This window comes from Tauraco erythrolophus, chromosome 5, assembly GCF_009769465.1.
Source record: "Tauraco erythrolophus isolate bTauEry1 chromosome 5, bTauEry1.pri, whole genome shotgun sequence".
Taxonomy (NCBI): Eukaryota; Metazoa; Chordata; class Aves; order Musophagiformes; family Musophagidae; genus Tauraco; species Tauraco erythrolophus.
In genome coordinates this window covers 20,962,364-20,978,252 of record NC_141469.1, presented here as the reverse complement: position 1 = coordinate 20,978,252, position 15,889 = coordinate 20,962,364, and the positions used below count along the sequence as shown (strand labels likewise).

The following is a 15,889-nucleotide window of genomic DNA, read 5'->3' as shown; positions in this document are numbered from 1 at the left end:
AAGCAAAATCCTTATACCATTACTGCAGCAAGAGAAGATACAGATGGAAGAACATTCTGAAATGTTCTTCTAAACATTCTGAAATGACACCAAGCTGTGTGGTGCCGTTGACACACTGGAAGGGAGGGATGCCATCCAGAGGGACCTCGACAGGCTGGACAGGTGGGCCCGTACCAACCTCATGAAGTTTAACCAGGCCAAGTGCAAGGTCCTACATCTGGGTCGTGGCAATCCCAGGCACAAATACAGACTGGGCGGAGAATGGATCGAGAGCAGCCCTGAGGAGAAGGACTTGGGAGTACTGGTGGACGAGAAGCTCAATATGAGCCGGCAATGTGCTCTTGCAGCCCAGAAGGCCAACCGCGTCCTGGGCTGCATCAAGAGGAGCATGGCCAGCAGGTCGAGGGAGGTGATTCTCCCCCTCTACTCTGCCCTCGTGAGACCTCACTTGGAGTATTGCGTCCAGTTCTGGAGTCCCCAACATAAGAAGGACATGGACCAGTTGGAGAGGATCCAGAGGAGGGCCACGAAGATGATAAGAGGGCTGGAGCACCTTTCCTATGAGGACAGGCTGAAAGAGTTGGGGCTGTTCAGCCTGGAGAAGAGGAGGCTCCGGGGTGACCTTATAGCGGTCTTCCAGTACCTCAAGGGGGCCTACAAGAAAGACGGGGAGAGGCTGTTCAGGAGGGCCTATTGTGATAGGACAAGGGGTAATGGTTTTAAAATAGAGGGAGGTAGATTCAGGTTGGATATGAGGAAAAAATTTTTTACCATGAGAGTTGTAGAACACTGGAACAGGTTGCCCAGAGAGGTGGTGGATGCTCCATCCCCGGAGACGTTCAAGGCCCGGTTGGATGAGGCCCTGAGCAACCTGATCTAGTTGGAGATATCCCTGTTCCTTGCAGGGGGGTTGGACTAGATGGCCTTTGAAAGTCCCTTCCAGCCCTAACGATTCTATGATTCTATGATTCTATGAAATGGTTAAAATGTTTAGAAAAACAGGAATAAGAGCCTACACTTCCAATCCCTAAGTTGAATTGATGCGCGCAGGATTTACAGGCTGCTGCTTTCCCTTGAGGTGCCCTGTGGGAAGATTGAAGTCTTGAAATCCCAAGCAGTCCCAGCGCTTTGGAGCTCTGGAGATGAAGTTTCCTGATCTAGCAGAAGGTGTCCCTGCCCATGGCAGGGGGGTTGGAACTGGATGATCTTGAAGGTCCCTTCCAACCCAAACCATTCTGTGATTCTAAGTTCCCAAAACTTCCAGTGCTGTGGCAAGGATTAAACAACCCTGGCCATCCCAAGGCCTCAGGGTCCAGTTCCACCATGTGGCATGTGGGTTTCCCCCGCGTTTCCAGGCTCCCATCTCCCCCCCAGACCTGCACACCAGAACTAAACATTGCGCAGACCCTGCTGCCCAGGGGCATCCTTGCTCCTTTGGGAGAATATCTGTGACCTGGGTTGAGGTGACCCATTCCTGCGGTCCATCCTGCCATACCAAAGGGAGCTCCAGCCTGTGAGGAGGCGAGCAGAGCAAACAAAGGAGAGCAAACTGAAAGCTGCTTTCCTGCCAGCAGTGCTCTCTCCGAGGGCCAGCACCAGCGAGGCCGGGCACAGGTGGCTTTTAGCAGCTCTGAATTCGCCATCTGACCATTTTGATTTAAATTCCTCTTTCCACTGCCTGCGTTTAAAGTTGGGTGCGTGGGCTTTTACAGCAGCAGTAATGAACCCGGAGTTCAAACAGCACATGGCGAGATCAAAACTCGCCAGAGCGGAATGTGTCCCGCAAACACAAAGCACGGCTTTTCATTCATTATTTTTTCCTTTACAGAGAGGTTTTACAAGCTGTTTATTTTCTGATACAGTGTTGGCAGACATGTGGTCAGAGGAGAATCAATATCAGCACAGTGGGATGTATTTTCTTAAACGGTTTATAGGGGGGTCTTTGCTTTTTCAAAGGGGGATAATTGAATGTAGTACACACTGTACTTTTGATTTGTTTAACATGAAGCGTGAAATGGGTACAGCTATGATTCTGTCAATCAGTTTAACGACCTGGCGATTCATTTGGAAGCCAGGCCTCCTCGCAGGGATCGGCTGGCTCCAGGGATGGGGAATTCGCTCAGCATCCTCCCCGCCGAAACCCCAGTTCCATCCCAGGTCATGCTGGGACCTTGCTGGCCCCACAAAACCACCCAGGATGGGGGTCCCAGGCGAGATTAGTGGATGCAGATGGTCTCACTGCAACTGCCTTTGGGTAGTCAACCAACACCGAGGTCAAGTTCACAGCAGCAAGGCAGGGAGCAGAGATGGGGTTGGGTGGCAGAAGGCGTCTGAGCTTTCAGGGAGGTGTCACAGAACAGGACCAAGTCTCAAAAGAAGGGATTGTCCCTGCTGCCCACACAGACCCAACAAGACTCCTCTTAATGAGGTGATGAGCGGGAAATTTAAGTGACCAGATCTCCCTCCCCTAAAGTGTTCCTGGAGACCTAGTCTGATTTTCACCAGCGTTATTCCATGTATGCACCCCAACTCCATCCCTGTTTCCTTCCCTCCATGCAACTCCCAGTCCACATCTGGTCATCGCGTTGCACTAACTTATCTAAGGAACAGCAGGAGCAAGAGCCAGCTACAGACGGAGGAATGAGAGCGCCAAAATCACATCCACTTTTTACTCCCCAACAGAGCACACAGCTCTCTCATTAGAGCATTTTCACCCTGAATCTCAAATCAAAGCTTTTCTTCCCATCTCTGCATCAATGGCACATCCCAACCCATGTTCCCCTACATGTCCTTCCTGCTTACCCTTCAGGCACTTGAAGGCATCTCCTTCCTTTAACCCCCTTTTAGCCCTTCTGTGAAGTTATTGTACAGCACGATGTCCATTATGCTATGTTGGAGACTAGAAGTGCATATCTAACCATTCCCATGGAAATGGCATCTCCATCTTTGGATAGATCTCCCTCCCCTGAGAGATTCAACAGGTTGAAACAGGTTCAACAACCCTATTGTTGTTGTTGAGCAGGCATCTTGGAAGTCCCACACAACCTGGAGAGCACTTTGACATCAGCTGCCTCTAGTCCAGAGGAGTCTTTCCTGGAAGGTGAGTCTCTCCAGACTCTTTATACAAAGCCACCTCTAATTCTGATCCCACAAATGCAGTATTCAAAATGTGGATTTTTTAAACCAGTTTCCCCACCTGTCCACAACTTTGTGTTTGAAGTAACACAATGGTGAGGCTGAGCCTTGCGTAGGTCCCTTTGTGCTGCAGTTCTGCAGCTCTTAAATCACACAGCGCGTTTCACTCCAGGGTTACTACGAGAAGGCAGAAAAACCTCTGTCCAGGGAAGCTCACCTTTTTTGCAATGTAACACATTTGCTCAGCAGGGAGATAGTCAAAGGGGAAGACGAATCTCCAGTTGAAGTTGCCCTCTCCTCCCATAGACCTGTAGTGCACATCTGTCTTCTGCTTGTTCTCCTCGTGGCCAACCAGCCAGCTGCAAAATGCAAACACAGTGAATGAAAAACCAGAAACACACCAAGGATGCTGGAGTTCACTCAATGCCACAGAGGCCACGAGCGGGGAATAAAACATCTCTCATCCCTGCAGATGCCTTGGTCTGCTATCTGTAGGGGTAACCTGGAGACCATAGGAGACTTGAGAGGGAATGCAACGGTCCCTGCAGTGCTGGGAGATGAACCACTGCTGGTGGTAGTAGCCTGAGAAGTTATGCAATCTCTTCTCCTCCCTTCTCTGAGTGTTACGGATGTTTTAAAGACTCTACACTGTCTTAAGCCTTGATTCAATGTTGTCACCATCCATAAGAACACATCAGCTTCTAAACTGCCTTGGCAAGAGCTCCTTTCCCCTTTGCAGCCACCCCAACAAACTGACCTTGTAGTCAGCCCCTAAAGCCAGTCCTGTTGATGAGACAACTATGCTAAAGGACCAAAGGGCCATTATTTTCCCTCTATACTCTGTCGATTTTTCAAAGATTATTATTTGACAGTCCTAAACAGCCAAGAAGTGCTTCCTCACGAAAATCCTAGAGCGGCCAGACCCTGATGTGGCTGGGGTGGTCCCCAGCTGCTCCTCTTAGAGACAGGTCCTTGCAGTACAGTTCCCTTCCCGATCTAAAAGAGTTCGCTGTGGTCACCCCGCAACCAGGCCAGGGGCATACTGAAAACTTTCCATAACAACTACTTTTTTCCAGCTGTGAGTTTTGCAACTATCGGGTTTTCATTCTGACCTCTTTCCCTGTCCAAGATTTTTCAGTCTTCAGCAATCAATGAAACTAAATAAAACAATAAAACACACCCATTTGTGCATTTAGAGCCCTTCTGGAGGAAAGCCAGAAGATTCAGAGGGAACTTCTAATGAAAACAATTATCTCCTTTGATTGTTTTCCACTTAAATTGAAAATAAGCAGTATTTTGCCCAGCTATACAAATTATTCCCCCCTCTCCAGTGCTTGAGAGGAGCACATGACCTGCCCCAAATGTGTTGTGGGAGACAGGAAGGGGAGGTCTACTCAAGTTCATCCTACAGTACACATCTCATGCACATGTGCTACATGGGCAGTGAGGGCTTGGTGGCAGCGGGAATTGTGTGATGAGGTTACACTCCTACTTAAATTGTGGCTGGATTATTTGACTTGATCTGACTGGATGCAAATGGAGAGCCCATGTGTTTATCCACATCTGCAAAGCTTGGCAGGGGCCCTCGGAGGATGCAGTGGGAGTGCCCTCTCCTTGCAGACAAACAAAAGGACCAATTAATGGTTTGGTTTAGGATGCTTCTTCGGTACTTTCCTTTTACTTGTGGAATTTGCTGCACCCTCCCCACTGCAGGAAGGAGATGCTAGAAATCAAAAGCATTCAAGTCACAGTGCCCCAGAATTAAAAACATAATGTAGGAATGGCCGTGGTGACCAACCTGACCTCTGACCTGGGCCAACAGCAGATGTCCAGGTAAGAGAATGGCACTGGGGCAAACACATCCTGGTACCTTCCCAACACACCTCTCCAGACTCTAATAACTTGCAGGTCAGAGATTTCCCAAGTTATAGATAACATTTTTGTACTTAACAGGACTGGGTGGACTTTTAGCCCATTAATTCATCCAGTATTTTTTAAATCCATGCAACTCAAGGTGTCTGCAATATCCAAAGGCAAAGTTGGGTTCTTAAATCTAAGCAGCGTCTTTGTTCTCAAAACTCACACACCCTTCTCTTTGCTCAGCACAGGTGTACGGTTTTGGAGGACTCAATCCATCCTTCTATTTAGGAGCCCAAAAGGGGATGTAGATGAGTTTTAAAGATGGCATAATAGCACATAAATCTGAGTAGTGGTGGTTGGCTTGAAGGGGACTCTGGAAACTTCTAGTCCAATTGGCTCAATGCAGTACTGGTTTTACCTTGAAATATCTTGAAAAACTTGCAAGATGATGAGTGAAAACCGCCCACCTCCCCTGTGACCTGGCTCAGTGTGGATCCATGCTCTTGGTGAAGTAAAACTTTTTATTGGAAATTTCACTATGAAAACAACACAAAAATATCCTCCGATATTCAACAGCGACAGAGCGGGATCTTAACTCAAAAACAACACCTTTAGTTCCTAATAAACACGATTTCCCTACACTGCCACTCTTCCATCTGCCTACAGCACAAGTCCTTAGGAAGGGAAGGTCTCCCTTCACCCAGCCTTGCACAACCTGAGCTTGGTTGAGACCTCTTCATGCTATTGTAAGACTATCAATAAATAACTGTTTAAATTAAATAAAATAAATTACAACTGCCTCAGGCATAGTAGAAAAGCTCCTATTTAATTTACCTGCCTAACTGACTTGACAATCATTTACATATTACGTAGAAGATAATGTCCAAGAGACTGAGATTCCAGCCCTGGCTTTGGTTAATGGGTAAAATAGAGAATCAACTGGCAATAGGCTCCTCATAGAAGCATTGCGAGATCTTCTGAAGGAAAGCCACAGGTGAAAGCTCTTCACCCATTGAGTTCACCTCAAAGTAGGCTCCAGCCCCTGCTCAGGATGCAGCGGTGGATGGAAGAACGATGCCCACCATGGGCGCCACGTCATGGTGGTGAAGGTCACTTTGCCAACAGGATCCCCTATCCATAGGGGAAATGTTTAAGCACAATAAGGACCATTGCCACCCCTCCCAATAGGATTACCCAAAGATCATAGAATCATAGAATGGTTGGGGTTGGAAGGGACCTTCAAGATCATCCAGTTCCAACCCCCCTGCCATGGGCAGGGACACCTTCCACTACATCAGGTTGCTCAAAGCCTCGTCCAACCTGGCCTTGAAGAGTGATGCAGCTATTTGGGGTGGAAGACGAGGAAGCTGAGCAAGATTTTTAACTCATTTACAGCACTGTGAGATTTGCTGGGTCATCAGGGATGCTGAAAGCCAGGTGAGGAACATCAGCAAGACGTGGATGCTCTCGCTTTCCCGGTAACACCCTGCAAGAACTACTCCAGAGCCCTGAGGTGCACAGAGCAGCTTAGCTGGAGCTGATAACAATGCACTTGATGTGAATACCAGGTAAGCAGTGCGCATTCTGGATTTACAGGAGGAAAATTGGGATTGTAAAAAAGGGATTTACAGTCTGTTTCAAAATCCTACCTCTTCCTGTCCATAAATCCAAAGAACGCACAAAATAAGTAAGTCCCTTGGCTGGGATTGCACCATTTTACACAAGATAAAACATAAATGGAGTCAGGCAGAGAAGGGAATGTGCCAGAGGAGTTACTGCTGGTTGCCACATTTTTGTGTGTTTCAAGGAAAAAAGGGAATTCCAAAAAAAGCAGCTATGCAAACAAGCCAACCTATGTACACGGAACAAGCCCACGGCTGTCTCGGAAGAGGAGCTGGGAAGGAGCCAGCAGTGGAAATGCAGACTATATGCCCCTCTCTCCAAGGGCTCGCTGCTTTCCCCACATTTCGAGATCTACATCTCTCGAAATGTAGATGTTGTCATGCAAGCGGACGGGAGAGGCAAAGCAAAGCTTGACATCAGGAGGCGGTTATGAGCCCAGCAGAGACATGTCTGCCAAGAAACCGGATCCACGGCTGGAGAGGTGTGAACTGCCCCTTCATCCCAGTGGGGGTTCGTGTCTACCACAGCAATGTTGATGCAAGGGCCATGTTAACTCCTTCACTGCTGCTCTCGGGCTACGGTACCCAGAGGACGCTAAGGTGGGGTGGCTTACCCTTTGACATAGATGTCACTCATCTTCTCCCCAGTGATGCTGAGGTCATCGAGGATGACGTCCTTGGTGTTCCAGATGATGCAGCGCAAGAAGAACCTGGACAGCACCAGGAACAAAAGCAACATGAGAAGGTGGAAAACTTGGTCCAGAGCCCACCTAGGCAGCCTGGGTGTGCTGCTCAGCTATTCAGCTGAAGGAGCTAAGACACGAGTCATTTTTTTTGAAGATGAGCCCACATAGACGTTTTTCAGCTAGGGAAGTGAATCCCTCCCCAGCTGACATCTCCAAGCCCTCTCCTCTCCCCTCACAAACAGAAGGTGCTGGAACCAGCACCGCACTGAGTAAGAAACGATAAACAACTTACCTCTTCGCTTTGCGTGGCGTGATGTTGAAAGGGGGGCCAGGCTGACCCAAGGATTTTGGAAACAGGTCCACCCACATCTGTAGTTTTCCCTGTATGGAAAGAAAGACACATGAAGCCTGGTGAACCTCCTAATTGGGTTACCTTCACCTCCTCTGTAAGACCTAGTAGTGGAGTGAGAAAATATCAAGTGTCTAGTGTTCCTCAGTTGAAAACTAAGGTTTCTTTAATGGAAAAGTGTCATTAACTATTCTATTAAAATTATTTTAGTGATAGCTGGGTGTATGTTAATGGTTTGTGATATTTAAGTGGTCTGGATAAGCTGAAGGTGCACTCTGGCTTTACCCTCCATGGCTGACTATATCGGGACAGGCTAAAGACTAGGTCCATGGGAGGTGCTGGAGAAGCAAGCAGCTCACTTGTTTTCCATGGTGCCACCAGTTGCCACCAGCCAGACAATCAGTTTATGGATTTCTGACCATGGGAGTGGAGGATGGGATGAGGAGAAGGGAATCTAATTCCACTTTCACAAAATCCTTCCAGGGAGAGAGCAGCAGAAATGCAGCTGAAATCTCAGGAGGGGTGTTTTTTAGGTGGTCTCTTTTACTGTAAAACACCAATGGGTGCCAATAAAATATTTTATTGTGCAGTCTTGAGGGTTGAAAGAAAAAAAAAAAGCCATCCTTTGACAATCAGCCCATCACAGAGGGGTTTGTGGTTTGCTTGCTTTTTGGCAATAAAACCTTCCATTTCAGCAGAAAACTTTAAAAGCCCAACCTGGCTTTTGGCTCCCTACAAACAGCCTGACAGAGCCAGCCTGTTCCATGTCTTTGCCGCAGGTCAGAGCCACCCTTCGGAGAACTGCCCCGAATGCAACAAGTACTGAGTCACACAGCTGGACCCAGCATCACTTGACCATCATCAAGTGTTCAAGGCCAAGTTGAATAGGGCTTTGAGCAACCTGGTGTAGTGGAAGGTGTCCCTGCCCAAGGCAGGGGGGTTGGGACTGGATGATCTTTGAGGTCCCTTCCAACTCAAACCATTCTATCATTCTACCTATCATCCCTATGGATGCTCTTGGTTAGAAGCACTGGTGCAAGGCAGACCCTGGTTGCTCTGCCCATAGCCAACCCCATGACATGAAGAAAGCACCTTTGCCAGTCTCCATGTCTGGTCCAACAAGACCATGACACCTATACCCATAAGAACAGCACAGACCCACTGATCACCTGGTCGCAGCCATCTCCTGCCTCTAATCGTCATTTTCACTGGGTGAATTAACACAAAAAGATGTCAGAGCAGTCGCCAGTGTGTTTACTCCTGCCAACAGCCCTCCTCTCCCACCACTGACTAGGTGCTCTGCTTAAAAAGGAACCGCAGAAGGGAGAGGGCTGAAGCGGTGCAGAGGAGCAGCTGTGCAGATTTGCAACAGCTGCAGAGCCATTCTCTTGAAACCACCTTTGCAACACAACTGAAGCGTGTGACAGATGATAATTAATCATCGGGAAGCAGCACTTCTCCATCTAAACGCATAAACTACACACGCACGTTCATTGAAGAGAGAAGGGTTGGCTCAGTGCAGATACCTGGATTTCGACTGGGTTTGGATGGAAGCCCATTTAGTTTTCATTCAGCTTAAAAACACCCCGTCTGCAACAGTACTAACCAACACTTTGCACCTCCAAGGGAGGGTTCACACTGCAGAAATCACGCTGCTGCATTGCCAAAGGAGCCGGCAGTTACAGAAGAATTCTGTATTAAGACTCTCACATCAGAAAGGGCTTTCCCACACAAAAAAAAAAAATTGTGAGCAAATGCTGATGAAAACAAACACAGGAGGCTGGAATCAGGCTCCTCAAGCACCCTGAGCTGAGGTCCAGGCTGTGTGTGATAGCCAGTGCTCTGCTCTGCTCCATAGCTGACTCCCCTCCCTGGGAACAGCCCATCTTCTGGGGCAGGTTCCCCAGCGGTGCAACAGCCAGCTGCTCAGCATTGGATGGTTGGTCTTGTCCTGGACACATCCCACCACCCACCTGTTCGATTTCAGGCTGGAGAGGGCTGTACAGAGGTCTGGTCTCCACATGCTCCGGCACCAGCCCTTGCTTCCGCAGGGCGTACAGGGCAAGACGCTCCTCCACCGGCCCCAGGTGAGGGTTGAGGGGTTTGCCATCCTCTGCCACAGAGCAAAGAGCAGTGTTACAGCACGGCATGGCTGCGGCAGTGCTGGGCTGGGTTCTGATGGTCCCACAGGAGCTCTGCAGGGCAGCGAGCACGAGTCCACCAGTCCCGCTGCAGCCAGGGCCGAGCAGGAGGAGTACAGCCTCCGTTTGCACATCCACCATCATCGCAAACCCTCCAGGGCACAGGGCAACCCATTCCCAGTGGGACAGGTGGACAACCACCACAGAATGGGACATGGACCTGTGGGGAGTCTCGTTCAAGTCCCCCCCTGCCACACCACAGCAAGTGAAACATTTCACAGACCAACTTGAAGCACAAGGAAAGGAGAGTCCGGTCTTTGGTCTGGACTATAGATAAACCATTATCCATCATATTACGCAGTACTTCCCCCATCTGCAGTACTTCATTCAGCTCTGGGGTCCCCAACATCAGAAGGACATGGAGCTGTTGGAGTGGGTCCAGAAGAGGCCATGAAGATGATGAGAGGACTAAAGCAACTCTCCTATGAGACAGGCTGAGAGAGTTGGGATCGTTCAGCCTGGAGAAGAGAAGGCTCCGGGGAGACCTTCCAGCAGCCTTCCAGTACCTAAAGGGGCTACAAGAAAGCCAAAGAGGGGCTTTGGACAAGGGCGTGTAGTGACAGGACAAGAGGCAATGGCTTTAAACTGAAAGAGGAGATTTCCATTAGATCTAAGAAGAAATTTTTTACATTGAGGCTGGTGAGGCACTGGACCAGGTTATCCAGAGAAGCTGTGGCTGCCCCATCCCTGGAAGTGTTCCAGGCCGGGTTGGATGGGGCTTTGAGCAACCTGGTGTAGTGGAGGGTGTCCCTGCCCATGGCAGGGGTGTTGGAACTCGGTGATCTTGAAGGTCCTTTCCAACCTAAACTATTCTATGATACTATGATTCGATCCAGCTCAAGGGTTCAGGCCCCCTAAAATCATAGCAGTTGGGTCCCCAGCAGCCCTCCAGCCCATGCTGCTGCTCGGCTGCTGTTCCCACCCCAGCAGAGGTTTACCTAATGTGTGGTCAAAGTTCTTCAGGGAGAGGAGATGAAAGGGGCGGCTCTGGTGCAGTTTGCAAGCACTCATGTGATGAATATTGCTTAAATCCTGTCATTTAAAACCATCCAGGACCTTCAGGTGGGCAGAGAGGAGTGCAGTGGCAATGAGCTCCTTGCAGGGACTCACTTCTTCTCTACTGGATTCGAAGTGAAAGACGGCAATGACAGGGAAAGGATGGCCACACAGGCACCACCAGCACAGCTCGATGGCCGGTCCTGGTCCCTCCTCTGGTCTTCACTGCTCCCACTGGGGAATTTGTGGTCTTTCATCAAAACAGGCCAGTGCACAACAATCGCAGCGAACGCAGAGCCATCCATGAGCAGACCTGAAACCATCTCCACCTCCTCACCCACTCCACGCCCTAATTCCTCCACAAATAGGTCAGACAAGTCATAGCAATAATGGACGTTTCTGCCTTCTCCGCCCCAACATTCGGGATCCCTGTTCCATCCCTCCAGGTATGGAGGATGGCCAGCTTGGCCTTGGCTGAGCCTGCTCCTGCCTCCCCATCCCCACGTGCCATGCTGGGGCTGGTGGAGGGCATCACCCCCACGATGACGCCTTCCAGCCGCAGTGTTTCAAGGCCATGCACCTTTGAGGACCTTTGAAATGAAATGTGCTCCATAAATATTATTACAGCTCTGCAACTTTCAGGTGATATATCCCAGCTTCTTTCTTGGCAATATCTTGAAGTGGTTAACTTCAGACATATGAGCTATTTCCCAAGCAGTGGAAACCTGGCGCATGTGTGCGTGGTGTGCGTGTGTGTGTGTATGCACGGGAAAAAGAAAAAGCCCCTCTCAGAAAACAACAAATGTGGGGGTTATGGAATAATAGTCCGGGTGCAGTGCTTGTAAAACCCATGCTCTCGTGTTTAATAGCCTCACTTTATCCTGCCAGGTTCAGATCTGACACTGCTCTGCGAACACAGCTGGTTTCCAGATCTCCTCGAGGTCAAGCATCAGACTTTGTTCTGGTTTTTGAACCTATTGCCATTAAAGCAGAGGAAGGTGAAAGGCAGAGGCTGGGGGAGGGGGGAAGACCCCATGCAGTTTTAACACCTTTCCAGCCCTCATTGAAAACCTTTTGCATAACGAGAGGCTGCAATGGAGCCGTTGCTTCCCCACTCTTCCTCCTTCTCCTCCTATGGGGAGAACCATGAATTCCTGCCTTGATTCCCAAGAGCAAGTAGAGGGATCAGCCCTGGGTTATGCCTTGTTCCGTGGCTCCACAGGCCAGCTCCTCCTGTATGGCTCTGCAATACTGTAGGCGCCTTAATAAAGTCAAATTGCAGCTCCTGGGCTGTTAACCGTGGGGTTTCACCTCCTCCCTGGGCCAAACACCCCTTCCATGCCTTCAGGCAGAGTTTTCTGCCCTCAGGGATGCTGGTTAAGACAGGCACAAGTTGATGCCCAGGATATCGCAGGTGTCAGTGCTGGGTTTCTTTCTGCAAACAAGAAAACACCTCCCCGACACCTGGATATATTTCCTCCTTGCTGGCAGAGGCTGATTTTGCACGTCTATCACCTGGAGAACCCCTGGCTCCCCGAGGTGCGAGCCCTGGTTCGATACACTGGGCACCGTGCGTATGATACTGTCTCCCTCTAGTGACTCCAGCTCAGAAACGCAGAGACACAACTGCTCCTCCAGCCCGAGCAGCAGCTGGAAGAGCCGGCTGGAGCCTCTCCGGCTGCCGTGGACTTGCTGTTCTCAGCCTGCGGGTATTTGGTTTGCTGGAAGCAGCGAAGGGCAGTCGCTTGAGGCCAAAGTTAACGTGGCTGAATCGCAGGTCTGGGTTCAATCCTGGGGTTTGGTGCAGATCCAACTGCAACCTGCAGCCTTCAGGGCTGAGCCAACCTTGGGAAAGGCGCAGAGCCAGCCTGGACGGCAAGGTGAGGAGGATGGGGACATGCCCATCGCCTGCTCCCAGCCTCCACGATAACCCCCAAATCATGGCATGTTCATGACCTAAAACTCCATCCCTTGCTCTGGATAAAGGAAAGCCATTTGCTACCCTGAAGCAGCCCTGTTACCTTACCCAGTTCAGAGAGGATGTACTCATGCTCCCTGAAGATGATCCGGTCGGACTTGTAGGTGGGTGCCTTGTAGTTGTGCTGCAGGGAGAAGAGGTGAAGCAGCTGGGAAGGACGGAGCTGGTCTCGCCACTGGTTGGGTCCAGAGCTGAAACCAAACGAGGGAAAACAGCAGCTTGACATGTGATAAAACATCTTCCAACCTCAAAAAGGAGGCCACAGCAGCGTGAGACCAATGCGGGTCTGGTGAACGGGGCTGCATCTCCCACAGCCCACTCAGGCCCAGCTGGCAGGGCCGGGGTACCCTGATAGCCCCCCCAGACGCATCACGTCACCCTTCAGCTGGCCCTGTGCATGGAGGGTGTCCTCACCACGGTGTGCCCAAGAGGCACCAAAGATGTAACAGGATCTCCCCAAGGAGATTTCCGTTATTTGAAGCGTTTCATGCTTCTGGAGGAGAGCCAGGGCTCAGGGAAGTCCCTCAAATATGGGGCTTCTCCAGTATGAATCTGTCTCTCCAGACAAATCTCTGTGGTGAAGTACAGCACTGGTCAGGACCCCCTGGGACAGCAGACCCATGGACTGAGATATCACCCTGGTCCCCACAGCCAGCTCAGCACCGGGCAGCCCCGGCAGCCCCAGAGACCCACTGCCTGAGCCCACCAAGGGACCTACATGCAGTAGGTTTGGGGGAGGCCACAGTGTGCCCCGTATTTCGACAAGAACCGATTCTCCAGGTCTATGACGGTCTCCCCAATCTTCTCATCCTTCGACAGGAGGTCGTAGTCGTAGAGCGTGATCTTCAAGTCCTTCTCCAGGGGCAGAGTGCAGCTCAACTCGAACATCCTGTGCAACAGTAGCCGAGAAATACCCATGAGATGGAGGTTTGTGCTGCCCAGTGCCCCACAGGAAATGGATCCACACACCATCCCAACCCATCAGTGCCGGGAAGGACAGTACACGCCCTGCACATCTTGGTCGCGTTGCTCCAGTACTGTTGGTCCTGTGTTGTACTGGCTTAGTTTGTAGATGTGCTCTAAGCAAGTGTGCTTTGGGTTTCTTTTTGCCTGGTTGAATTACTCTAACTTTGCCCCTGCTCATTTTCTCCATCTGCTAATTGGATGTGATGGTGGTCACTGCAATGTCCAGGGAAAAGAGGGGCAAGTGAGAGCCAGGAATCATCATTGCCATGGAATTTGAAAGGGAGAGAAATGACAGCTTTGGAAAACTATCTGCCCTTTGAGCCCAAAGAGTAAATGTCCAAACCAGGAGCCCACCCTGGCTGGGCCAACTGGTCAACAGAAGACCGACCTCCCCAAAACCACCTTGTCCTCTCTTTCCTGAGCACCTTTCTTCTGCGCTGTCTCCTCTGCCATCATTACACCACGGTCCACAAACCAACGTAACACAAAGCAAGAGCAAGCCTTCCTCTCCCTCTTCAAATAAAGGATGGCACGAGACGCAGCACCAAGACCCCACCAAAACACAACACCCTGACCCAGACCAAGCCAGTGCTCACGGATGCCGGCAATGTGGGAGGTGGTCCGACAGGGTGAGCAGGACAGCCCAGGTCTGGACCGCCACTCCCAGGAACCCTCCACCTGCTGCTGAAAGGCAGGTGGCACCGGGGAGAAACACAAAGCCCATTCCCACTGCCAGCACCCACCCCCCAGCAGCTTTTAAGGAGGGGAAGTAAGTGATTATGCTACCAATTAAGAGTGCAGGAGGAACTGGGGTCAGCAGAAAGTAATTAGCCAGCGCTGGACGGCAGCCAGCCGCGCAGGCAAAAGCTCGTGAAATGGGAAGTTTAATAGCCGCCGGCAGCCAGGACTGCGGTTTTACGTCTTGCTTTAAAGAGTGGGTGGGAGGTGCAGCACGCCGACTAGATGGTCTCTGGCCAGGAGCCAGGCTTAGCCAAGGAGGACTTGCTGTGCCCAGCAGAGTCTCCAGCGTCTGGTGGTGGGCTCTGCGACAGAGCAATAGGTGCCGGCCCACAGAAGAGCAGAGCTCCCTCATGCTAGATGGGGTGCAACCACTTCGTGTTCACCATAGGAACGGCAGAGCTGCCATCTCCAGTTGGCAGAAGAGGAAATGAGTCGGCTAATGCACACTGTCCTCTGAGGTCTCACCAGATTACCCTTGCCATCCCTCTCCCTTTTGCTCCATCCTTGCAGATGGTGTATCTCCTTCTCCATACTGCTTTGTTGGGAAGGTGACGTGGCATTGACATCTTGAGCTGGCGAAGGCTGCCTAAGAGAACCAGCCAGACATCATGTGGAGCAGGGCTTGACCTCTGTTCATGCAGAAGCATAACCCCTATGTCTAATCCCAGCTCTTCTGGGAGACCAAAGTCCTATGGACATGTGGAGGCTGAGCACCTTTTCCTCTGCCTCCCTTTGCTTTGCCTGGTCCCTATGGTTCTTTCTGTCTCTGATGAATCCTCTTTTCTGAAAACATTTTCTTTTTCCTTTTATTTCAAATTTGTGGCCCTACGGCAAGGCAAACAGCTCAACCAGCCCATACTATGTTTATAGATAATTTTTTTTCAGAGCATCTGATTTTGAGGTGTCCCATGCCACAGGCTAATCAAACAGGCCTTCATCATGTCTTTTCTTCAGACATTCAACCAAAGTGCCTAAATGAGGAGCAGAGTTTCCCCAGACCCTCTCCACCATCGATGGGGTGAGGCAGATGCCTGCACAAGGGAATCTCAGGTCTAAATAATTTTCCTGATGTCTCTGTTGATGACAGAGCAGACCTGGTCCATGCTCCACAGCTCAAAAGTCCCAGGAAGAAGATGAACACGAGTCATAGTGGGTAGGACGGTGGTCGAGCCAAGGTCAGACTCACTTCAACAAGCTTGGACATGAGGCAAGAGCACACCATGGGAATCACAGAGTGGTTTGGGATGGAAGAGAACTTTAAAGGTCATCTAGTCCAACCCTCCTGCAAAGAGCAGAGACATCTTCAAGTAGATCAGGTTGCTCAGAGCCCCATCCAGCCTGACCTTGAATGTAAG

The 15,889-nt window shown here is 50.4% G+C and overlaps 1 protein-coding gene across 17 annotated transcripts in view; it reads right to left on the bottom strand.

Moving 5' to 3' along the window:
* Positions 1–15,889, bottom strand: part of DYSF (dysferlin) — a 109,903-nt gene that overhangs the window by 20,275 nt on the left and 73,739 nt on the right. For all 17 annotated transcript variants that reach the window (XM_086611419.1, XM_086611417.1, XM_086611422.1 and 14 more), the window contains 6 exons: positions 13,546–13,716; positions 12,876–13,018; positions 9,626–9,765; positions 7,596–7,684; positions 7,232–7,327; positions 3,353–3,494 (listed from right to left, as the gene is read on the bottom strand). In XM_086611419.1, coding sequence (XP_086467545.1) covers positions 3,353–3,494; positions 7,232–7,327; positions 7,596–7,684; positions 9,626–9,765; positions 12,876–13,018; positions 13,546–13,716 — 781 coding nt within the window. The remainder of the gene's footprint in view (positions 1–3,352; positions 3,495–7,231; positions 7,328–7,595; positions 7,685–9,625; positions 9,766–12,875; positions 13,019–13,545; positions 13,717–15,889) is intronic.